The following is a 27,042-nucleotide window of genomic DNA, read 5'->3' on the forward strand; positions in this document are numbered from 1 at the left end:
ACTTTCCTGTTTCTCCTCCTCTGTCTACTCCTTCTCAGTCTCAGCGGCCAGGCCCCTAAATGCAGGTCACTCCTATGTGTGTCATCTCCTCCCTCTATGATGTAAGGCCTCCCTGGGAACAGATCTCATTCACTCTCACAACCTCAACTATAACTTTATGCGAGGGATGCTCAAATTAATGATCTCTCTCTGTGATGTCTTCCCCAAGTTTTAGACCCTGATTTGTAGCTGTGTGCTGGGCACAGGCAGACCCCCATGCCTCTCTCAAGCCCAGCATTTTCCAAACACACCCTTTCCTCACAGTTTCTCTGCCATCCCCCATAAAACCTTCTGCTGTTCTTTTTCTATTCCCTTTCTCATCAAAATGGTAGCTGTATCCATTCTCCAACTCTTACATCAACATCAACATTTTCTGGTTTTTTTTTTTTTTTTTTTTTTTGAGATGGAGTTTCGCTCTTGCTGTCCAGGCTGGAGTGCAATGGCACGATCTCGGCTCACTACAACCTCCACCTCCCCAGTTCAAGCGATTCTCCTGCCTCAGCCTCCCGAGTAGCTGGGATTACAGGCATGTGCCACCACACCTGGCTAATTTTGTATTTTTAGTAGAGATGGGGTTTCACCATGTTGGTGAGGCTGGTGTTGAACTCGTAACCTCAGGTGATCTGCCCAACTCGGCCTCCCAAAATGCTGGGATTACAGGTATCAGCCACCACGCCCAGCCAACATCAACATCTTCAACTGGACCCAAATCCAACCCATTTCCCCAATGAGGTGTTTCTTTTTCTTTCTCTCTTTTTTTTTTTTTTTTTTTTTGAGATGGAGTTTCACTCTTTGTTGCCCAGGCTGGAGTGCAGTGGCATGATCTCAGCTCACTGCAACCTCTGCCTCCTGGGTTCAAGCGATTCTCCTGTCTCAGCCTCCCGAGTAGCTGGGATTACAGGTCCCTGTCACCACGCCTGGCTAATTTTTGTATTTTTAGTAGAGATGGGGTTTCACCACGTTGGCCAGGCTGGTCTTGAACTCCTGACCACAGGTGATCCGCCCACCTCAGCCTCCCAAAGTACTGTTATTACAGACGTGAGACACTGCTCCTGGCCCAATGAGGTGTTTCTTTGATCCATTCCCTCCTCTGCCTTCTTGCTATCACTACTCAAAACCTGGCCTTCAGCATGGCTCTGCTGTAGTAAAACAATTTTTTTTTAACAACATTTGTATTGGCAGGAAAAGAAAAACAACAGGAAACAATCTAAACTTTCATTAGTAGAAAAATAGTTGAATAAATTATGCTATGTCCAGTCTATGGAGCTGGTATTAAAAAGAATGAATTTAGCCCTCTGGATTGTGGATATTGACAGCCCTCTATGTTGCAGACATTGATCTGTCTGTGATATATTGTTCAGTGAAAAGAACAAATGTCACAGAGTAAACGATTTTAAAAATCCCATTTTTAGATAAGTCTAGTTATGTTTTTATGAACTAGGTAAAGTGAGTTAACATAAACAGAACCATTAAATTGGTTCTCTCAGGAGGGTAAAGAATTATTAATTTTTTCTTCATATACCCACGCATCAGTCCATTTTGTAATTTTATTTTTAATTGTGACAAAATGCATATAACAAAAAATTTACCATCTTAATCATTTTTAAGTGTACAGGTCAGTGGCATTAGATACATTCACATTGTTGTGCAACCATCACTGCTATCCATCCACAGAACTCTTTTCATCTTGCAAAACTGAAACTCTGCACCCATTAAAATCCCTATTCCCTCTTCCTCCAGCCCTGGGCAACCCCATTCTACTTTCTATCTCCATGAATTTAACTCCTCTAGGTTCCTCATATAAATAGAAGTTCACCTTTAATCACAGTAATGTTAAGAAAAATTATCCAAAACTTGTAAACAAGGTAAAGGGAAGAAGGCATGTTCTTTAAATGGCATACTGGGGCATTGTTTCACAGCTCATACAAGGATTATTTCATTATCCGGGGGGACTAGATCGGTGTTGGACAAGCCCTTCCCTATTGATGAAAGGCCCAGACTTTAGAAGTTAATGTTAACTTTTTTATTCTTGTCCAGTAGAGATGCAGATGACTTCTGTCTGGTTTTATCATCGTGTTGAACCATGAATCAGTTTGACATCTAGCCCAGCCATCTTATTCTGACATTCCTTTTTGAATGCCTTTATAACCCACTCCTTTATTTTAATATTATATATTATATATATTATATTATATAATATTATATAATATATATTATATATAATATATATATAATATATATTATATATAATATATATTATATAATATTATATAATATAATATATATAATATATAATATTATATATATAATATTATATATAATATATAATATTATATATATATAATATTATATATAATATATAATATTATATATATATAATATTATATATATATTTTTTTAGACAAGGTCTTGCTCTGTTGCCCAGCATGGAGTACAGTGGCATGATCATAACTCACTGCAGCCTTCAACTCCTGGGTGCAAGGAAACCTCCTGCCCTAGCCTCCCAAGTATCTTAGGACTATAGGCATGTGCCACCAGGCCCAGCTAATTTTTAATTTTTTTGTATACACAGGCTGGTTTCTTGCTATGTTACACAGGCTGGTCTTGAACTCTCGGCCTCAAGTGATCTTCCTGCCTTGGCCTCCCAAAGTGTTGGGAATATAGGCATGAACCATGGCACCCAGCCAACCCAACTTTATTTCTCCTTGGAACCAACTTTAACATCCTGCTGGTTCTGTCATTAATAAGTTGAATAAATCTTTGATACATGCTCATTTCAGATTTGTATAAGAGTCCTATACTTTTTGAAAATTATACTCTGACAAAGGCATTACTCTTTTTAACCAAAAATATCTAAAGGTGAACATTATTTTTTTTTAACAAAATTTTGGTCTGTTTGATATTAACAACTTAGCAAATGCTCTTCACTGGTGGTACAAAGCAAAACTTTCACATCTAAATGATCACAAACATCTCAATTAGTAAAGTCAAACTTCAGTAGGGTATATTTAGATTTTTACTTTGGGTGCTCCATTAGTCTTTAGCTGACAGTTAACATACGCCCAGGGAAAAGCATAGATTCCTTTCATTAAAAAATAGGGCTTCTAGTGAAAGAGATTAATTGCTTTCTTCTGATCAATTATTTAAAACATTCCCCACTCAAGGTGCCAACTCAATCCTGCCCTTTTTTGCCACCACCAAAGCCTGGCTATAAAAAGTCCTGTGCCTTGTGGATGCTATGCTCTGGAATTCATTCTCTAGAAACCACTGAATACAATCAACTACTAAAGAAGAACATGTACATCCAAGAAATTTTATATAAAAGTTGCAAAATTAGTAACAGGCATATTTTAAAAGCTGAAATCTTTTTAAAAAAGTAACAGGAGCTGCCCATGTAGTAAAAATACCATGGAACAGGAGGGGAACAAAGTATGGGGGTGTCCAACAAGGGTGAAAACAGAACAGTATTTTAATGGCATGAACAGGGCTGCAGTAGCAACTATTTCTTCAACCTTCTAAAAACGGTAGTAATATTTTATGTTCCAACAAATTCACTGCAGCAACACTCCATCTGCCTGTTCACTAGTTCATACTGCCAAACATTTAAGAGAATGGGTCATACCTAAAACTCTACCCAATGGTGGGTTTTGGGGGCAAAATGTCAAAGACATTTTCTTCATCCATATCAGTAGACTGAACATATCTTTCTTGTGCTACTGCTCTCATACAGGTTTTAATCAATTTTTACCAGTAAGAGAGAGAGGGGGATGCTAAGCAAACATGATCAATGTTTTCAATTCAGTTTTGAGCAACATGAGCATTTTAATTGGGGTGCCAGTAGCCTTGGGTGGGTCCTTTCTTCTCTTTTCTAGGAAAACCCATCTAGCATGCTGCCAGGTGGTCAGCTCTTCTCAGGGAAGAAGGAGCCCTTCTGAATTTGCCCCATGAAAGTTCCGGGACCTCTCTTACACCCTCCTCATTTCCAGTGATGAGGGCCATGTGCTCTAGATGTACTAATTTACCCTTAGGCCAAAATCCTGTTCCACATACTTCAAAATAATAAGAGTTGTCTAAGACAAACTCACAGCCAATATCATACTGAAGAGGCAAAAGCTGGAAGCATTTCCATTAAGAACTGGAACAAAACAAGGATGACAACTCTCACCACTCCATAGAACTGGAAGTCCTAGCCAGAGCAATTAGGCAAGAGAAAGAAAGAAAAGGCATCCAAATAGGAAAAAAAGTCGTCAAACGGTCTCTCTTTGCTGATGATATGATTCTATACCTGGAAAACCCTAAAGACTCCACCAAAAGGCTCCTAGAACTGACACATGATTTCAATAAAGTTTCAGGTACAAAATAAATATACAAAAACCAGTATAATTTCTACACACCAAGAAAGTTCAAGCTGAGAGCCAAGTCAAGAATTCAATCCCATTTACAATAGCCACACACACAAAAACACCGAGGAATCCATCTAACCGAAGAGGTGCAAGATGTCTACAAGGAGAATGAAACACTACTGAAAGAAATCATAGATGATGCAACAAACAAAAAACACATTCCATGCTCATGGATTGGAAGAACCAAACTTGTTAAAATGGCTATACTGCCCAAAGCAATCTACAGATTCAATGCTATTCTTATGAAACTACCAACATCATTTTTCATAGAATTATAAAAATCTATTCTAAAATTCATATGGAACCAAAAAAGAGCCTGAATAACCAAAGCAATCCTAAGCAAAAGGAACAAAGCTAGAGGCATCACATTATCTGACTTCAAACTATACTACAAGGCTACAGTAACCAAAAGAGCATGGTACTGGTACAAAAAGAAACACATAGACCAATGGAACAGAATGGAGAACCCAGAAATGAAGTTACATACCTACTACCAGCTAATCTTCAACAAAGTAGACAAAAATAAGCAATGGAGGAAAGGACTCTCTATTCAATAAACAGTGCTGGGATAACTGGCTATCCATATGCAGAAGAATGAAACTAGGCCCCTACCTATCACCATATACAAAAATTAACTCAAGATAGATTAAAGGCTTAAGGGTAAGACCTAAAACTACAAAAATTCTGGAAGAAAACCTAAGAAATACCCTTCTGGACATCGTCCTTGGCAAAGAATTTATGACTAACTCCTTAAAAGCAATTACAACAAAAACAAAAATTGACAAGTGGGATCTAATTAAACTAAAGAGCTTCTGCACAGCAAAACAAACTATCAACAGAGTAAACAGACAACCTACAGAATGGGAGAAAATATTTGCAAACTGTGCATCCAACAAAAGTCTATTATACAGAATCTATAAGGAATTTAATTCTACAAGCAAAACACAAATAACTCCATTAAAAAGTGGCCAAAAAACATGTCTTCTTAAAAGAAGATATGCAAGAAGCCAACAGACATATGAAAAAATGCTCAACATCACTAATCATCAGAGAAATGCAAATCAAAACCACAACCAGATACCATATCACATCAGTCCAAACAGCTATTACTAAAAAGTCAAAAAGAGACAACAACAAACAAACAAAAAAAACAGATGCTCCAAGGCTGTGGAGAAAAGGGAACACACACACGCACACGCACACACACACACATACACATACACACACACACACACACACATATATATAAATATATATATATATATATATACTGTTGGTGGGAATGTAAATTTGTTAAGTCACTGTGGAAAGCAGTTTGGAGACTTTTCAAAGAACTAAAAATGGAACTGCCATTCAATCCAGCAATACCATCACTGGGGATATAGCCTAAGAAAAATAAATTGTTCCACCAAAAGACACGTGTACTCGTCTGTTCATCACAGCCCTGTTTACAACAGTAAAGACACGGAATCCATCTAAGTGCCTGTCAATGGCAGATTGAATAAGGAAAATGTGGTACATATACACGGTGAATACTATGCAGCCATAAAAGAGAATGAAATCATGTCCTCCGTAGCAACATGGATGTAGCTGGAGTCCATTATCCTAAGCGAACTAATGCAGAAACAGAAAACCAAATACTGCATGTTCTCACTTATAATTGGGAGCTAAACTGTGGGTACATATGGACATAAAGATGGGAACAATGGACACTGGGGAATGCAAGGGTGGGGAAGCAGGCAGGGAAAGGTAGAAAAGCTACCTATTGGGTACTATGCTTATTACCTGGGTGATGGTTTCAATCGTACCCTAACCCTCAGCACCACACAATACACCCATGTAGCAAACCTGCACATGTACCCACCGAATCTAAAGTAAAAGTCAAAATTAAGAAAAAAGAAAAGAAAAGAAAAGAAAGTCCTGTTCCTTTCTGCCTGACTACACCATCCCTGCACCTTCCTAGGCTGTCATGTGCTAGAGCTGGGCTGGAGCAAACGCAGGGTACAGAACTCTCAAACACTTCACCCCAATTAGCACTGCGAATACCATATCCTTCCCATCTTCTGCCTCTGTCCTCCAACTAAATTTTTTTAAAGTTTTATTTCATCCAAGATGTTAGTCTATTCATCAAACCCTATCTTCCTAGAGAATACAAAAGTAGACTATGACAAAATGTCTTCTCAAACCACCAAAAATTCCATTACAGTATGGGATCCGAGTTAATCCATTTTTGCTCTGAAACCCAGAGCAGTGTAGCTGAAAGTACCACACACGGCAGCTCAAAAGTACCATCCACTGTAGCCCAGAGCTCAAAATAGCTGAGCAGAGACTCATCAACAATAATGTGAGGGGGCAGCTTCCCACTAGAAATATCTTTTGCTAATGCATTGTTCTGAAAGCAAATACTAAGCCTCAGAAAACATATTTTAAGAGTGTTTCACATTAACTTCTAAATGCACATCAAACTCAATTATCATTTCTGGGAAAGATGATAGTTACAAGCTCAACCAGATGATAAAACAGGCCCCACAGCCAGGCATTTGAGAGTTTGTATTTAATTCAGAGTTTGAATTTACAATATTAAGTAAAGAGCCTTGATTGGAAAGAAATCATTTTGAAACCTCTATTTATTAATAAAATCTTTGACTGCACAGTAAGCTTGTTGTTTAACCTGTTGTAGAACTTCATGTGCAAACAATATTAATTATAAACAGCTCAAGAAACAATGATATCATCCAGAAATAAATATTCTCACTCAGTTTTTTTTTGCTTTCTAAGATTTGGCCCATAACAGAAAAATAAGTATTAAAGTCTTCTACCATAGCACAGATTACTTTAATATCAGGCATTAGGGCTGAAAATATGCACAAGAAAGAAATGAATGGCTGGCTATGCTTAATAGGAACGACCTTGCTAACCCCAGGGAATTACATTTCAAACTAGGCCACGCATTTAAATTTTGGACTCAAAGGTAAGTTTTATTAAGGTCTACATTCTCTACTATTCCTTTCCCTTTTTTAGTCTCCAGATACACGACCATACATACATGGATGACAAGATACATAAAAGGTCATGTATCTTTGCCTTTTATAAACTCCAGGCACAAGAGACAGCCCCAGCCATAGCTATATGTGTGTCTATAAACTGACCTTATAAAAAAACAAAGGCACAAACACCATTTTTTGTCAGCAACTACAGGAAATCATTAGCATGGGGTCTATTATCCCTCCTAATGGGCTCTTTTTCTCTAGTTGCTCCCCTGCCCGATCTCCCCTGCTTACCTCTTCCAAATCAATATGGTAAAGACGATGCTTTCATCAACAGGTTTTCCTGCTCTACTTTGCCAAACGCTTTGATCTTGCATGTAAGCCCCCCACATCTTCCAAACATTCATCTGACTCTTCCCAAACACCAGCACTTTACTCCAGTCAATCTCCTCAGCACCCCACTGACATTCTTTTCACCACTCTGGTGATGCCAACTTCACCCAGGCTCCCAGCCCCTCTCAGGTTCACCCTCATGGCAAAGCTGACAGCCTCCTCCAGTCCCCCAGGCCTCTGCATCCTTGAGACACAAAACAATGATTGACATCTGGCCTTTAATATGATCTCTTGTGATACTCCATCCACTGTCACTATGATTGTCTCCTCGTCTCGACTGCAAGCTTACTGAAGGCAAAGACCACTTCTTATGCTTTATGTCTTCCACAATACTTACAGAGATGAACAATTATTTTTCTTAACCCCCTATTTCATACTACTTTAAATCAGGCTGGTGTCTGGACCCTGTGTCCAGAGCCAAGTTCCTCTGGCATAGCATCAGGTAAAGGGCATTTCTGCATGACTTTAAGCCAGTAATTCCATCTTTGCCCCTGAAACTACCCAATTGGCATCAAAATAGTGGTGCCAAGGTAGAAACTTCACTCATCTTCCAACTTCTCTAGTCTCTTAAGGCTCTTCTCAACTCTTTGAGCAACTGAAATTGACCACAACTCAATAACCTAACACAATTTCCATTCACATATGCCGTGTATAGCGCTGGGCTATGCTCTACTTTGTGTTTAGCTATACTAAGAAGGCCCTGATTACAGAGAACAAGACTGTGGCTAGTTAAGTGCACCACGGTTTAAGGTGAATGAGAAGAAACGAGAATGGGATTACAGGGTAACAACAGGAATAATTAAAGGGTTGGGAAGGAGCACTTTAAAAAAGTAGATAGGATTAGACCAAAGAAAAAGAAGTCAGGGTAATGATGGTCTTTAAGTGTATCATGGGTTCTTTTAAGGAAATCAATGATCAACTCTTTTCCATCTGAGGACAAAATGGGAAAGCATTTGTTTTACATGTACTAAGAGATGTGGGTTACATAAACTCTAACCTTGAAGGCAATTGCAAATGAGAGCAGGCTCCGGAAGAGAGCTATTCTATCTATTTGGTTCAGAAATATTTATGATAGAATAAATGGCACATCTATCCAGGACAGCCAGCACACTCATCCTTGCGGATATGGACAAGATGATCATGCTATTTTCCTGACCTAAATATCTAGGTGAAATCCCAGGGATTACAAGCAATGAAAGGAAGTCCAAACTCATCATTTTAACTACTTTCCAAAACTCCATTTCAGAAATGATATATAGTTAGTTCTTATACGTTAGGAATTAGATAATACAATTTTACCTAAAAAAATGAAACACAGAAAACCCTTAATCTGTATCTTCAACTGCCTACCCCCATCTTCATCCATTTTACTCTACAAATATCCATGCACTTTATAAGTTCACACGTCCTACATAGAATGATCCTGACCTGGTAAACATCTTAGCCTAAAATGGCAAAAATGGAAAGTACGATTGGAGATGGGATACTTTTCCCAAGCCTTTCATAGAACACAATCTTTTAAAAAGGCTAATTCTTGAAAAATGTATTCCAACTCATTGTTGTAATCTCTATTTTCTAATAGCTTTAGATTAACACTTTAGCAACACTTTTGATATCCATGGGCTGTCTTGATGGATTGAAAATTACAGATAGAGGAGCAAGGGATTAAAGAAGCTATCAAAAGATATCATTTCCCACACCCTCTACACATAGTTAAGACTCACACTGCTAAGTGGTAACAGACTCTATCAAAATATCATTCTATTCTATATAAGGATTTCTGCTGATGCTACCCTGAAAGAAGAGCTTACATGATCTGATTTTTTTTTAATTTTCCACAGATGCCCAGTGTTCAGAATTCTCTTTAAAATAATATGGCTATAAATAACATATAAAACTACTTCCATTTTTGAAAGGGAATAATGTTATTCTAATTAATGTTTAAAGTGCCATCTTTTCAATGACAATAGGAGCATCACGGTTCCATTTATCTCTAGTAGGAAGTTTGCTTGTTCAAATTAAGGTAACTGTCAACTCTAGCCACACCTGTGTCCTCACCACCCACTGCCCTGAACAAGGCAGCCCCCACACCTGACTATGCCTACCATGCTCCCCTCTTTAGTCCTGGGAAGGCTATTCAGTTTTCTGGAGGTTTATGTTCAAATCTTGTTTCCTGCTTGGCAACACCCCCAGACCAATGAGACTGAGCTCTAAGTGGTCTCTGATTCACTGGCACCTGGCATCTGAACCGCTCACCTGCACCTGTCCTGCTACCAGCTATGCTTCCACTAGTAAGCACCTTGCTCTCCAGCTCACAGGTTCTTCAGGGGTAGGTACCGTGTTATGTATACCTTTCAACCCATCATATTTATATGACCATTTGAATGTCTGATTAATATCCCTATGAAGGCAGAGATCACATCTGTATATAACTTGATTATGTATAACTTATTTTTGAGTGCCTGAGCACTCAGAATTTATGCTATGCCCCTAGCTTAACCAGGGTTTTCATCATTGATGATCATTTGATTTCAATTTTCAGCTTTGAACTTCTGGGTGCAGAAAAATTGTACGATAGGGAGTTTCTCACTCTTGCTCCTTTGCTCCTCCCCAGAATCACAGGGCACACCTGGGTACCAGGACGTTTCCCATCTCCCCATAGCCAGTCAGGTAAGGATAGAGCATGAGTTCTGTCTATTCTTTAGTTGAGTGTTTCTTACCTACATTCTACATTTAATGAGGCTGTTTTGAAAAAAAAGCCCAATTCCAGGGAATTTCCTAGGCCACAAAGGCCATGATCAGAGAACCTTTATCTAGATGGAATGGAACAGGTAGCTGAAATACTCTTCTTTTTTTCTTTTTCTTTCTTTTTTTTTTTTTTTTTTTGAGATAGAGTCTTGCTCTGTCTCCCAGGCTGGAGTGCAATGGTGCTATCTCAGCTCACTGCAACCTCCACCTCCACAGTTCAAGCAATTCTCCTTCCTCAGCCTCCTGAGTAGCTGGGACTACAGGAGGGAACCACCGTGCCTGGCTAATTTTTTTGTATTTTTAGTAGAGATGTAGAGATGGGGTTTCATCAAGTTGGCCAGGCTGGTCTCAAACTCCTGACCTCAAGTGATCCACCAGCCTCGGCCTTCCAAAGTATCGGGATTACAGGCATGAGTCACCGCGTCTGGCCTGAAATACTCTTTCTTTTGTCCTTTTCATGGACCTATATTTTTCCCCCCTCCATCACCCCACTACCAATTCAAGCTAGAAACTTCCTGCCCTATGTCCAACAAAGCAGTGGTTCTCAACCTTGGAATATTTAATTTATGTACCGCATAATGATATTTCAGTCAACAACAGATTGCCTGTACAATGATGGTCTCATAAGATCATAATGGAGCTGAAAAATTCCTATCACCTAGTGACGACTTGGCCTAGGATAATGTGTACATTTATGTCTTAGTTTAACAAAAAAAGTTCTAAAAGTTTTAAAAACACAAATTTTAAAGATAGAGAAAAGCTTATAGAACAAGGATATTAAAAAAGAAAATTTTTTGTATAGCTGTACAATGCGTGTGTGTGTCTGTGTGTGTGTGTGTGTTTTTTTTTTTTTTAAGAGACAGGGTCTTTGCTGGGCACAGTGGCTCATGCCTATAATCCCAGAACTGTGGGAGGCTGAGGCAGGTAGATCACCTGAGGTCAGAAGTTTGAGACCAGCCTGGCCAGCATGGTGAAACCTGTCTCTCCTAAAAATACAAAAATTAGCTAGGTATGGTGGTGCACACCTGTAATCCCAGCTACTTGGGAGGCTGAGGTATGAGAATTACTTGAACCTGGGAGGCAGAGATTGCAGTGAGCCAAGATCACACCACTGCACTCCAGCCTGGGCAATAGAGTGAGACTCTGTCTCAAAAAAAAAAAGAGACAGAGAGAGAGAGAGGGGCTTGGTATGTTGCCCAAGCTGGAGTGTAGTGGCTAATCACAGGTGCGATCATAGTCCATTACAGCCTTGAGCTACTGGGCTCACTTGATCCTCCTGCCTCAGCCTCCTGAGTAGCTGGGACAACAAATGTGTGCCACCATGCCTGGCTCTTTCTTTGTTCTTTTTTTAGAGTTTGTTTTAAGCTAAATGTTTTACAAAAGAGTCAAAAAGTTTTTAAAAATAAAGTTTATAAAGTAAAAATTACAGGGAGCTAAGGTTAATTTATTAGTAAAGAAAAACATTATTTATAAATGTAGCATAGTCTATGTGTACAGTGTTGATAAAGTCTACAGTAGTGTACAGTAATGTCCTAGGCCTTCACAGTCACTCCCCACTCACTCACTGACTCACATAGAGCAACTTCAGCCCTGTAAGCTCCATTCATGGTAAGTGCCCTATACTGGTGTACCATTTTTAGTTTTTATACCATATTTTTACTATACCTGATCTATATTTAGATATGTTTAGATACACAAATACTTACCATTGGGTTACAATTGCCTACAAAATTCAGTCCAGTAACATGCTATACAGCTTCATAGCCTAGGAGTAATAGGCTATACCATATGGCCTAGCTGTACAGTAGGCTATACCAGCTAGGTTTGTGGAGGTAGACTCTATGATGTTCACACACAATGGAATGACCTAATGATGTGTCTCTTAGAACACACCCCCATTGCTGAGTGACCTAAGAGGTACTCACTTAAGAAGCTGGTTGAAAATGCTAGACCCCAACCACGGAGATGCTGACCGTGAGACTGGAGGTGAGAGGTCAGGAATGTGAACCATTAATCAGCGTCTGGTCACTCTGGGTTAGGTTCTTCTTGGTCCACACTTTATGAACTCTGCACTAAAGAGTTTTAGAAGTTTAACCCCTCTCCAATTAGCTTTTAAACTGTATACATAGTATTTCCTGATACATGATATCTACTGAGGTTCTCCCTACTTCTCACTAAAGGTTCTGCTACTTGTAATGTGAATAAGGATAAGGAGAAACCCAGGGTTTTAGTTTTAGTTCTGCAGGCATAGCAGAAAGCCTGTCACTGATGCTGAGGTACATTGTAAATACTCTCTCCTGGAAGGAAAGTGAGATCCACCCTTTGCCTTGCCCAGGCTTTTCATGGCAGATAGTGGGACGCTGGGGACCTACAGGGAAAGGATGAAGAAGTCAATTTGAAGGTACCCCCGAAGGCCACTTCCATCACAGAGAAAGCCTACTCCAAACCCTTCTGCATGGGTTTAATATGGACAAAAAAAATTTAAGGTGCTTATTTCATTTGGTCTTGGTTGATCTTATCAAGGAACCCTCCTTTTGTCCTCTGCCTCCCACTTGGTCTAGAATACCTCTCTAGACACCATCAAAATCCCTTCTCAGATTAAATGGAAGAAAATCATGGCCAACATAGAGTCAACTCTTACATCACACTTTTCAACTACAATACAAATTTCACTAATTCGATCTAATTAGTGGGAGACCAATCTCACCATAATAGTTCAACTGTCTCACTATATTTATGTAAGTGCAGTTTTTCTACTTCTCAATAGATGTCATGGCTATAATATGGTAAAGTTGACTCTGAAGACTACATTGAAAATGACCTCATCACTTCAGATGCAAATTCAAGCATGCCATCAGGATGGGTGTTTCTTGGAATTTCCCAGTTTCACTCAGATACTACCTTCACTGTTATTTGCCATAGTTTTTATCTACCTATTCTATTTCCTTAATTTAAAAAAAATCAGTTTATGTTTATTAAATATGACTATTCAAAAAGGCAAATATATACCACTGTCATAAGTCAATAGCCAATTATCATTTCCTCTATATATAATCTGTAGAAACAAATTTTAAATGGTATAATTAAATTTGAGCTTTGATACCATTGTCTGATAAAATCCCTGGGCCCGAAAGCTGTTCTATCTTTGTTATAAAGATATTCTGCTTCATGAAATTAGAAGGATAAAAAAAGGATTAAAGAGAGAATACTTTCTCACTGTGTGAAAAAATGCTGTGTCTGGGAACCAAAAAAAAAAATTCTTCTTTCTCATACTTAACAAAAATATTAACTGAAACCAAGTCTTAGCGACCTGGATTTAATAATTTGTAAATAACTATCTATAAATAGTACAGGGTATCCTCTCTTATCCGAAACACCTGAGACCAGAAGTATTTCAAACTTTGGAATTTTTTTCAGATTTTGGAATATCTGCATTACATACTTCCTGGTTGAACATCCTTAATTCAAATATCCGACATCCAAAACACTCCCATGAGCACTTCCTTTGGGTGTCCTGTTAGCCCTCAAAATGTTTTAGAGTTTTGGAGCATTTCAGATTTGAAACTTTTGGATTGGGGATATTCAACCCATATATCACTCAATGATAAACATTTCAATCATTCAAGTCAATAAATATTATTGAGTGTCCCCTATAAGTTTGGCTTTTTTCCTAAGAATTGCTAATACAAACTCCCTGCCCCACTGGTGCCTACATTCTTGTCAGGGGACACAGGCAATACACAAATAAACCATACATAACTTATATAATATATAAATACATATATATGTGCACACACATACACAGTTATATACACATATACATATCAGATGGTGTCAAGGATGGCCTTATTGATAAGTGACATTTGAGAAGAAACCCAAAGGAGGTATGGGAGGGCACCAAGCACACATATCCGAGTGAAGAGCTTGTCAAGGCAAAGAAATAGTAAGTGCAAAGGTGCTGAGGCTATTTGGTACTTGTTTGTTTAAGAACGTTCAGGAAGGACAGCAGAATTCAGCAGAGTGAACCAGGAAGAAAATGGTGGGAGATGAGCTCAGAGAGTAACAGTGGGGAGGGGATTTGAAGGCCAAATTGAGGTCTGTGGATTTCATTCCAAAAGATGAGAAGTTCTTGGGAAAGGTGACAGGATCTGACCTTTTTTTAAGGATCATCTTAGCTGTTGCATTGAAAATAAACTGAGGGAAAAGTGGGGTGGGACTGCGGGTAAAGGCAGATGCAGAGAGACCCGCTAAAATTCTTAATCCAGGCAAGAGGTAATGGTGGCTTGGACCAGGGTGGTTATCTTTGGGATAATGATAAATGGTCAGATTTTGTACATACTATGAAGATGCGGCCATCAGGATTTGTTGATGGATTATTTGTGGCACATGAGAGAAAAAGAGAAGTTAAGAATGACTCCAAGGCTCTTAACCTGAGCAAGTGGAAGGAAAGTCTTGATATCTGCTGAAATTAGAAGGCTGAAGAAGAAGGTTGGGGTGGGTATGGGGCTAGTAATCAGGAGAGTTTGGTTTGAGATGTCTACTGGAAATGCTGAGAAGGCTGTTGAAGATACTAGTCTGGAATGCAGAGGAGAAGTACAGACTTGGGAATTGTCAGGGAACAGATGGTGTTTAAACCATGAGACTGGATGAGGTCACTAGGAAGTAGACAGGGAGAAGAGGTCTGAGCATGGGGTACTCAATGGTTCAGGGCCAGGAGATAAGAAGAACCAGCAATATAAGTGGTGAAATGCTTATTTTTAAAATGATTGATGAAAATTTCAATTTTCTTCCTTCTATAGTACAAACTGCCTCATAACCTTGGTTGTACTAATCATTTTCTTAGATAATTTGTTCTTCCTTGATAAAGCTGGGTGAACTTTGGCATGCCTTTCCTCAAGAAATAAGCATTCATAGACATGACCTTAGAGTTGTCAAGAACTGTAAAAGAATCTGAGATTTTACCATACTTGCAAGCTAACAAGTTCACCTGCTCCAGTACAATGGATACTGGCAGAAGACATGAAACTCCTGGATCAGAAACAAAAGAATCACAGCACAACAGGCAGCATGAGTTTTGTATTTGTTACAGGTTTCTCCATGCTCCCCAAATCCCTTGGGGCAACATTAGTAGGCTAGCTGGATGCTGCACTCTCAGTGGGTTTGTATAAGAGCTGAGGAAACCTGAGCCTAGGAAGCCCCACTCTTGTATAATGAGCTGCAAGAAAACCTGCCCAATACTTCCTCCAGAGGCAGACATTATCTTTATTGTACTAGACAGCAAACAAATCTGCCCTTGACTCTGGAGGGAAAAACTATTTCTATCTTCCAGGGCTGTTTGTTGTGCAAATGACCTTGAAAAGATAATTCAAAACAAAAAGTTATCAGCACCTCAGCTCACAAGAGACTCATGGATAATTATCTCCCAACAAGAGTCAAAATCAGTAAGCAGTGTATTTTGGAAAGACTACAAGACCTTACCCTGTTCCAGTTTGGAATTCAAAACCTAAATGTTTTAAAAACTAAATTATATTTATTTGACAAGGTAACACTTCAACATGGCAACAAATTCAAAAAATAAAATACTCAGGATCATCCTTTACTAAACAAAGACAGTATGAAAGTGGGTTCCCACTTGCAATAAGAAGCGAGCACATTTATATCACACTTATGTTTCTCTCATTTTGGTTAACCTGCCTTTTAATCAGTTTGTGAATGACTAAGATTCTCTAGATAGGTAATAAAAGGATGAGCTCTGCTTTTGGAGAATGCAAGAAACTACTTCTATTTTTCTGGTGTTTCATCAGTTTTCTAGTTTTGCCCCAAAACAACCCATATCCAGTCTGTCCCTCTGAGCCCAGATGAGAAAGCTAAGGGTCTAAACCAGAGTGAAACTAAGCAGCAGCAACAGTTTAACCAAGAACTGCCTGAGCATATGTTTCCTTACCTGTGGTATCTGCCAGGCAGGCTTGTAGCTCAGTCATCTGTGATAGATATCTTTACTTGCACTCTTTCTTTTCAGAAGATAATGTTACTGTCTAGTAGCCATTTGAAGACACACATTATAGTAAAGCAATTGATAAATCTTTGTGACTAGCTATGCCATTAAAAACATTTACCAGGCTGGGTGCGGTGGCCCATACCTGTAATCCCAGCCCTTTGGAAGGCAGAGTCAGGTGGATCACCTGAGGTCAGGAGTTTCAGACCAGCCTGGCCAACATGGTGAAACCCCATCTCGACTAAAAATACAAAAATTAGCTGGGCATGGTGGCGAGTGCCTGTAATCCCAGCTATTAGGGAGGCTGAGGCAGGGGAATCATTTGAACCTGGGAGGTGGAGGTTGCAGTGAGCCAAGATTGTGCCACTGCCCTCCAGCCTGGGCAACAGAGTGAGACTCTGTCTCAAAACAAAACAAAACAAAACAAATTTATGAATAACCAAGTTCTAAATAAACATATGGTTATTGTTCATTCATTCGTTCACCTTATGAGTACCTGCCATATCAGGCATTGTTCTAGGCACTGGGTTTATAGTGAACAAAACAGACAAAAATCTCTGCCCTCAAAGAGCTTACTCTCTAGTAGGAGGTGAAGATAAATTAATACAATGTATTAAATGATGCAAAAGAAAAAAGATAAGGCAGGGACATGTGATATAGGGAGTAGTTGATTTTATATATGGGACAGCCCAGGAAAGGATCACTGAAAACAGACAATTTGGCTGAACAATCTTCTTGATTCTCTGGGCAGTCTCCTTGGTCCTTGGTCTTTTCTAAATGGTCTAGAACTTTCTGGCAAAAAAAAAAAAAAAATAGATCTTGGTCCTTACCCTGAAAAATGCTCATGATAAATGACAATAGTTATAATGAATTATAGATCAAAATAATGAACAAAATATATAACACGTATACTTAAAATGAACTATAATTCACATTTAAAGAGACACTTAGAAATGCCAGACAGTGCTAATTTGTCCTTTGTTAGAAGCAATTCCCCCAGAGAAGAATCTGCACAAATACCAACACATTCAAATCCAAATAGAGATGAATGCTTCCCTTTTGTTTTCAGGTTTCTTATTCTCTAATACAGCATAAAATACAACCATGATACAGACAAAGTAAAACATTAAAAACCTATCACTGGAACGATATGACAGAATGAACAGATCACATTAAAACAACTCCTTTAAGTTAGTGGGATGAAGGCTGTAATGGACAAGGATGAAAAACAAAGTGAATACCGAAGATAGAATAGCTCCACTCAGAACCCTGCAGCCATGTTCTACTCCCACTGGGTTATTATAAGAAATACCATAAGCTTTTGGGATCTGCTTTTCATTTAATTACAGAATCCATCCATCAATTAAACCACTTTCTTCATCTAATTACCACCTGGGTACATTTTCTGAGGTGACAAATGGGAATTAGGTTCTCCTTCCTTCAGATGCTGGCATCTTCCAGTATTCAGTTCCTGCCTTTTGCTCTTTCCCAGGGAAATTTCACACACAATTATATAGCTTCAGCCATTATCCACATGTCAAAGGCTTCCGAATTCTTCTTCCCAACATAGACCACTATCTCAGAGCCCTACTGGACTCTGGATGTACCATGTTACTCAACCTCAATATACCCCAAACTGAACTCATCTTTCTCCAGCACTGCCCTGCAAGGTGCTTCCGTATTTTCTTAGTTGGTGGCAACTCCATCTATCTACCCAGGCAGCTCAGCTGGACATGTGGATCCCTCTTCACTCCTCCCATTCAGTCATCAAATTCTATCAACCCTAACTTTGTCTCTTAAATCTTCTATTTTCTATTGCACCTGCTACTACCTTACACTATTCCCACCTGTGGCTCTCCCCATCTCCATTCTAACTCCCCTGTGGCCCTCCTGGCCTGCATGCTATGCATCTCTCCATCACAGGACTTATTACTTGGTCTCATAAATGTTGCTTATTGTATGTCTCCTCTAATACCCCAGGAGTTCCTTGACAACCTGGTATGCTGTCTCTATTATTAGCACTTAGCACAGTGTCCTGCATGGAGTGTGTGTTCAATTAACATTTAGTAAATGGGCCTGGCGTGGTGGCACATGCCTGTATTCCCATCTACTCAGGATCACTTGAGCTCAGGAGTTTGAGACCAGCCTGGGCAACACAGCGAGACCCCCCATCACAAAATACAACATGTAGTAAATGGATGAGTAACTCATGAACCATCAGATCCCACAATGTCAGGCATTTTAGAAAGTGAGATGAGTTCACCAACACAATTTCTGCTCACCAATCCCTACCTTGTCACAGCTAAACCTGTGAAGTCATGGGGTCTGAAACTGATCTAAGTTTGTGCTATCAACTCTAACTCCTCCATCGCAACCCTTTCCCACCTTCATATTTGTTTAGCTCTTGTGTAAAATGTTCAGTGTCCCCTTTCTCCTTTTTTTCAAAACCTATTTTTAGCAAAAAGAGTTCATCCTTGCTTTTCATTCCCAAATGCATTTACATCTTTGGCCTTTCTTTCTAGGGGAAATCAACCTCTGCCCCCACTCAAGAAATAGAAGGCTTTGTCGACAAGGTATACATGTGAAGGAGAGGCAGGTGGGAGGGAGGGAAGGGAATTCCAGGGAGAAAGCTTTGCTGGACTCGAGGTCACAGTCAAAACTGGAATGTGCCTCCTGTGCACTCAGCCAGGTCTTGACCAAAAGCCCAGGCTTGTTTTGGCACATGCTCCCCACCCAAAATCCTCTGTCCCAGGACATCAGCTCAGTACCTGAACATCGCCACTCTAGGTGAAACAGGAAGAAAACGAAAATGTTGTTTTAGGACTTGGCTGCAATTGGGTCACTTGGGCTACGAGGAAGACAGCATTCCTCAGGTAAAAGACTGCTATTGCTGCTGGGACTTATAAAAAGTAAAGACGCTAAGGAAATTCAGAGTGCTGATCTGATTAGGATGGAGAGAGAAGGGTCTTTGCAGAGAGAAGCGTCTTTGGAGAGAGAGCAAGCCCGGTCAAGATGGTGCAGATGAGGTTTGGAATAAGTCTGAAAAATGGCCCTGGCTTGTACTTTCTGATCAATTCTCCCATAAACCTAAAACTGCTGTAGAATGAAGGAAAGAAATGAAAGAATGCAAGAAAAGAAAAGAAGGGAAGGGAAGGGAAAGGAAGGAAGGAAAAGGAAAGAAATAGAATGGAATGAGAAGGGAAGAAACAGAAAGGAAAGGAGGAAAGAAAAGAAAAACAAAAAGAGAAAATAAATGAAAAGAAAAGAAAAGGCTCTAGCTAATGAGAAATGTCTCGTGTCAGAGATGGCCTGAGAATACGAGGGCAGTTGGTGTCTATTCTGTGCTGTGACCTCCCACCATTAGCCTAGACCCTCAGTAAGTCTGCTGAAAACAGCTGCCTTGGGGTAGTGGTACTATGTAAGAGGAGAGAGAGGAAAAACGTGTGGGATGAAGCGATGAAAAAGGCACAGCACTCACAGGAGGAGACCAAGACTTTGACACTGGCAAGAATTTGGAGTGAGGGAACCACAGCAATGCACACCTTGAGGAATCTTTAGAACTGTGCTGTCCAATACAGTAGCCACTAACCACATGTGGCTACTGACCATTTGAAATGTGTCTAGTCCAGGCCAGGCACAGTGGCTCACGCCTGTAATCCCAGCACTTTGGAAGGCCAAGGTGGGTGGATCACCCGAGGTCAGGAGTTCAAGACCAGCCTGGTCAATATGGTAAAACCCCGTGTCTACAAATAATACAAAAAAAATTAGCTGGGTGTGGTGGCACAACCCTGTAACCCCAGCTACTCGGGAGGCTGAGATAGGAGAATCGCTTGAACCCGGAAGGTGGAGGTTGCAGTGAGTCAAGATCACTCCACTACACTCCAGCCTGGGCAACAAGAGTGAAACTCCATCTCAAAAAAAAAAAAAAAAAGGAAATGTGCGGCCGGGTGCAGTGGTTCATGCCTGTATCCCCGTGCTTTGGGAGGCCAAGGCAGGCGGATCACAAGTTCAAGAGATAGAGACCATCCTGGCCAACATGGTGAAAACTCATCTCTACTAAAAAAAATACAAAAATTAGCTGGGTGTGGAGGTGCACACCTGTAGTCCCAGCTACTCAGGAGGCTGAGGCAGGAGAATCCCTCGAACCCGGAAGGCAGAGGTTGCAGTGAGCTGAGATCACGCCATTGCACTCCAGCCTGGCAACAGAGTGAGACTCTGTATCAAACAAACAAAACAAAACAAAACAAAAACAAAAACAAACAAAAAAAGAAATGTGTCTAGTCTAAATTGAGATGTGTTAAGGTAGCATGAAAAAAAAGAATGTCAAGTATCTCAATACTTTTTATATTACTTGTTGAAATGATAATATTTTAGATAGGGTTAAATAAAATGTTTTAATGAAAATTAACTACACCTTTCCCTTTTAACCTTTTCAATATGGCTATTAGAATATTTAGAATTATACAAGTGGCTTGCATTTTTTTTAATTTATTTTTTAAGTTTTGGGGTGCATGTGCAGGATGTGCAGGTTTGTCACACAGGTAAACGTGTGCCAGCTTGCATGATATTTCTACCTGAAGCACTTCACCCTTGCAAGTCTCCCCACAGTTATAGCAGTGATGACAGTGCTGCTCTAGAATCTTGGGAAAAGTCACAGACTCCCTACGGTATAAGGCATGGGGAACCTAAACCACTTTCTTCAGATATTAAAGAAAAGCGTGATTCCAGAATGTTGGGACACAAGATAGTAGCCATTGCCAGATTAAGTGTGAGAAAATATAAATTTATAAGAATAGATGACTCATTTATTTTAGTAACATTTTGTTAAATTGAAAAATAATTCCTACAGATAGCAAGTATTCTTAAAATAGAATTTAATTTAAACAAAAACTCAACTTTTCAAGAACACATTTATAGCATGAAACAAGACATATGATACAACTTTCCAAGATGAGGAATTTACATTTGGTCCATAGAATTAAACTAAAAGAGAAAAAAAGCAAGGAGCTTTCACCCCACAGGGGATAAATGAATGTCTCTTCAAATACCTTGATGTGTTGAACAGTGAGTGCCCAGATCTGAGTCTACTACTTCATACTTTCAAAGTAGAAATATAAAATATATAGAGAGCTTGGTGCAGTGGCTCACGCCTGTAATCCCAGCACTTTGGGAGGCTGAGGCAGGAGAATCCCTTGAGATTAGGAGTCTGAGACCAGCCTGGCCAACATGATGAAACCCCATCTCTGCTAAAAAAAAAAAAAAAACCACACACACACAAAAATTAGCTGGGCACGGTGGCACGTACCTGTAATCCCAGCTACTTGGGAGGCCAAGCCAGGAGAATTGCTTGAACCTAAGAGGCGGAGGTTGCAGTGAGCTGAGATCACACCACTGCACTCCAGCCTGGCAACAGAGTGAGACTCCATCTCAAATAAATAAACAAATAAATAATAAAATAGAATAAATAAAATAAAAAATATATGTGGCTGCAGTCATTTATGGATTGTATTTATTTCATACCAAATCTATCCTTTGAGCCATGTCTCAATAAATTTATGAGAAAAAATAAAAATACAATGCTGACTCCAAGTTAGCTAAACTGGATATAACTAGAAAACATTTTTTCTCTGACATACCCCCTAAGAAGCTCTAATTGGGTTCTATATTAATATACAATTATCTGGTATCTGGAATCTGCAAACTTCAGACCTGGGATGATACAAGTTTCATATGGTCTAGTGTCCTCATTTTACAGATAAGGACACTGAGCCACAGAGAGACAAGCAACTTGTCCACAATCAGACAGCTGCTTAATGGCAAGGCAGGACTCAAGCCACACAACGTGACAGCCCAGCACCCTGGGTGTGACCTTGACATTTCCTCATGGCCATCTTGGGTTGGGTGAAAACTGGGGTTTATCATACTTACTCACAGGGGTTTTCAGGAGGATTAAATAATCCCTCTCTGAGATGTGGACACAGCATTTGTAACGCTTGTCATGCGCTGAGCATTGAGCTCATTTGAGGGAGTTAAGCTCATGCCCTCTACTCCTTCCACCTTCTTACCCTAGCTACACATGCTAGTGTTCTTTCTCCTGAAAACTTTACTCTCAGTGTAAGGAACAGCTGTGGACTCCAGGAAAGCACTCCCTCCTCCTTTATTCATGTATTTCGTGGTCACTAGGAAGACTGGAACCTACCCAAGAGCCCCCGTGGCCATGGATAGATGGCTTAGGATGACAATGCTAAGTCTTTGTGACGTATGACACTCAAAATGAAACCCAGTTTCCAGAAATGAAGGTGCGTACCACAGGCAGGGCATACGAATGAGGGTCCTTACCCCGTGCAGGGCACAGAGTAAATCTACAGAGTGCACTCCGAGTCTCGCCTCCCTTCCTTCTCTGACATCCTTGAACCCCATCTTGAGCTACCCAGACATGCCCTCAGCCCAAGTAACCTATTTATCAAACAAACACACAAAACCATTCTTCTTCCTGTTTTTCCCCAGTTGGCCATGCCCTGGCTCTGAAATAACAGGTTGGCATATTTCATACAAAGATGCCAATCTTTGTAAACCCCAAAAGGTAGGCTTGTTAATGGAAATCAACACCAAACTGGTAGCTTCTTGGATGGCAGGTCTTTTTCTGCTTAGAGGTCTCCCAAGTGTTCTTGCTTAATTCTCACATCTCAACACACACACACACACACACACACACACACACACACACACACACACACAGAAGACAGTGACTTGGCACCCAATCTTGCAAGCTTTCCAGGCCTCCTGTAACTAATGGGTATTAGGACAAGCTACTTTGTAGTAGGAGTTCTTCATTTCAGAGAAAAAGAAAAAATAAGGCAAAAACCACAGAACTGTATTTTTACTGCTCTTTCTTTTTTTTTTTTTTTTTTTTAAGACGGAGTCTCACTCTTGTTGCTCAGGCTGGAGTGCAATGACACAATCTCAGCTCACTGCAACCTCCGCCTCCTGGGTTCAAGCGATTCTCCTGCCTCAGCCCTCCAGAGTAGCTGGGATTACAGGCGCCCACCACCGCACCCAGCTAATTTTTTTATTCTTAGTAGAGACAGGGTTTCACTATGTTGGCCAGGCTGGTCTCGAACTCTCGACCTCAGGCGATCCACCCGCCTCAGCCTCCCAAAGTGCTGGGATTATAGGCGTGAGCCGGCCTTTTTACTGCTCGTTCTCAGTGTTAGTCCCTTCTTCCAGGAGAAGGGGCCTCAGTGAGCACCCAAAGGCCCATGAATCACTGGTTTTAGCAGGATTCGTTCTCGCCCTAGAGTCTAACTGAATCCCAAACTGGCAGTAAATGATGTCAGGGCTTCTGAGGGCATTCGCTTATCATCCAGTGACCCGATGTGGAGTTAACGGGATGGGCTGGACCCAAGGCAAGCCCCGACCGTGGCATGCCACTGAGCCACGAAGCTGGAGGCACCATACCTTTGCAGGTGAAACACTTGATGTGGAAATGTTTGGTCTGGACCCGAAGCACTTCACCCTTGCAAGGCTCCCCACATTTATGGCAGTGAATGACAGGCTTCTCTGATGGGTGATGAGGGTCCTGAGGGTGGGCCACTGAAAGAAAATCAACAAAAGATCCAGGTGAGTAGAGAGCATTCCTGCAAAAGGGGTCATCATGGTATCTCTGTAATTTTGGTGTCAAATGAGCCACAGAGATTGATTCGACAGTGTGAACAGAGCAGTCCCTCCAAGTCATAATCCTGGAGACACAAAGACCCATAAGACAGTTGTGGCTTTGACAGTCCAGGGGGGAAAACACCAGGCGTGTTCCTCAATGGAGCCTGCTGTCTTCTCCCTTCTTCCCAAACTTCTCTAGGATGACATCATTGAACTATTGAATACACAATCTTGCTTAGTTCAATATTTTGTTATGTGGACTTGTAATATGTCTTTATATTGATTTAGAAGGCACCTTCAGAAGGAGTTCACTGTGGACTGTAGGTCCTTGAAGATGGGGACCATTTCTTAAAGTTTATCCTTTTTGTCTCACCAGTTGTATTTCTCCCTCCTTCTCCCAGCTTCTTGGGACACAGCAGAATGTTCATGCCCCAAAGGTGCTCAGTAAATGTTTCTTTACTTATTAATTAGTATGTGCTGAACAGTTTCTAGCCTGCTTTACCAGAGGGTCATTCCTGATCATAAATGGCAACTCATCTAACCTGTTGCAGGCCTGCGATGAGCCTCCCATTATGTGCATAGTGTCTGATACACACACTGCAGGCAGTAAATTTTTTAAAAATAAACTAGGAACAACATGGATCTCTCTGAACCTCAGTTTCCTTTCCCATAAAACAAAGGGGATTGGCCCAGGGAATTTATAGGGTCTTTTCAGACCTTAACATCACATGATGGGGCTTACAAGGATACTAAGAGAATACTAAAAGAATACTCTTAGTTTCCAGAGTGTGGCCTTCAGAGACTAGAAGTTCTGTGACTGCCCAGCCCTGGGACTGGGATGTACAGCCTCCCCTTTACAAAGGCCCGGAGAGAAGGCAGTGAGGGGACACTTGTGGCTTTGAGCTCACCAAGAGTCTTCATTTAACTTGCAGTTTCTCCAGCTAGAGAATGCAGATAGGCAGTGTTTGTTACCAAATTCCTTTTTTTGATGTGGGGCCTCAGAAGGAGGAACATGGTGATATATAAAAACATACTCCTTAAGGAATGACATGAGCATTATATGGGACAAGAACATTGAACCTAAAATTAATCAACCAACACAAAGATGATTTTCTCTCCAAAGGTAAAACCAGGTTGAGCAGGGGGTAGATGTGGGCAGATATTGCTGAAACTCAGTTTAGAAAACACCTTACAACAAGGAGCCCGCTGTATACCACAATATAATAGTTCACTGTTTCTCTCAGACCTCAGCAGTGTTCTCATTTTGCCTGGCAAGAGTTTGAACAAGATAGTCCAAATAATCCATTACTAGCTAACTTCTGAGAAACAAGGTTCTTCTTGTGAGATTCTGACTAGGAGCAAGTGTAGTTTCAGGCTGAACACCTGATCTGTGTTCTCTGCAAGGGACACTGGGAATGGCCACAAAGATACCAAGGTTGCAATTCACCTGCAATTCCTTATCTACCTCCTGGGATCTCTCTTGAAAACCTGTATTTACAACATAACTCAGTTATTATCTAAAGGAATTAAGGAGGGACATGCTCTCAAGATCTGTAAACAATGACTGACTTTTAAAGTGATGTGTATGAAGGCCAAAAAACCTATCCCTTGCACATTAAAAAAAAAAAAAAAAAAAGAAGAAAAGTTTTCCTTGGCTGGGCGCGGTGGCTCACACCTGTAATCTCAGCACTTTGGGAGGCCGAGGTGGGCGGATCACCTGAGGTCAGGAGTTCGAGACCAGCCTGGCCAACACGGTGAAACCCCGTCTCTACTAAAAATACAAAATTAGCCTGGCGTGGTGGCACGCGCCTGTAATCCCAGCTACTCAGGAGGCTGAGGCAGGAGAATCGCTTGAACCCAGGAGGCAGAGGTTGCAGTGAGCCGAGATCGCACCATTGCACTCCAGCCTGGGGGACAAGAGTGAGACTTTGTCTCAAAAAAAAAAAAAAAAAAAAGTTTTCCTTAAAAATATCTGCCTTAAGTCCTTGTGTTTTTTAAGTTAATTCCTGCTTCTTATAAGAAAGAAGACAAGTGGTATTTATTGGCATCTACTAAATGCCACGCATAGTGCAGGGTGTTTACATAAGCCACTTTATTCTATCCTCACCACCCCTCTCTCTCAGTGAAGTGAGTAATACTGTTCCCATTTGACAGTTGACAGATAAGGAAACAGAGCCGCAGAGCTGAACAACCTGCCCAAGAAGCAGAGGAAGCTGAAAGATCCACGCCCAGGCCTTTCTGACTGCTAAGTTCATGCTCCTTCCATGCTGTTTGTATAAATCAGAAAATTGTTGTAAGTCAAAAATAATTATTTTTATAAGTATTATCATTATGCCTCTAATTTATATGGCAAGTTCAAGTGCCGTTCTAAAAGCAGCAGCTAGGGCTTGGCTTGTAAAGGGGACACACGTAGCAATAAGGTTTTTGATAACTAAGCATGGCACCCAGGTGGTAACACTCAAGGCAACTCTATGGATCCCCCATATCAGAACCTTCTGTACCATGTATTAAAAATGCAGGTTCTTCAGCCCCAGTGACTAGGAGTGGGAGTCAGGCATCTACCTTTTTAGTAAACTACTCAAGTGATTCTTACGCATACTCCAATTTAAGAGCTATTTCCCTTTAGAATTCAGACAATATGAATACGCCAGCTATGGAGAAGAGCTAGAATTTCAAAAGTAATTCAAAAGCCCATCCTCTTCAGCAACAATATGAGAACATAGTGAATCTCTTGACTACACAGGAGAATGCATTTTTGGATAAGAAAATGCACTGCAGTTTCTCTTGACACTGGAATTTCTTATTGCTAAGCAAGGCAGTC

The 27,042-nt window shown here is 40.4% G+C and overlaps 1 protein-coding gene across 15 annotated transcripts in view; it reads right to left on the bottom strand.

The window, feature by feature from the left end:
* The window catches only part of ABLIM1 (actin binding LIM protein 1), a 390,799-nt gene that overhangs the window by 146,702 nt on the left and 217,055 nt on the right, over positions 1–27,042 (bottom strand). For all 15 annotated transcript variants that reach the window (XM_019034674.4, XM_019034676.4, XM_019034678.4 and 12 more), the window contains exon 2: positions 24,024–24,158. In XM_019034674.4, coding sequence (XP_018890219.1) covers positions 24,024–24,158 — 135 coding nt within the window. The remainder of the gene's footprint in view (positions 1–24,023; positions 24,159–27,042) is intronic.

This window comes from Gorilla gorilla, chromosome 8 (genome assembly GCF_029281585.2).
Source record: "Gorilla gorilla gorilla isolate KB3781 chromosome 8, NHGRI_mGorGor1-v2.1_pri, whole genome shotgun sequence".
NCBI classification, from domain to species: Eukaryota; Metazoa; Chordata; class Mammalia; order Primates; family Hominidae; genus Gorilla; species Gorilla gorilla.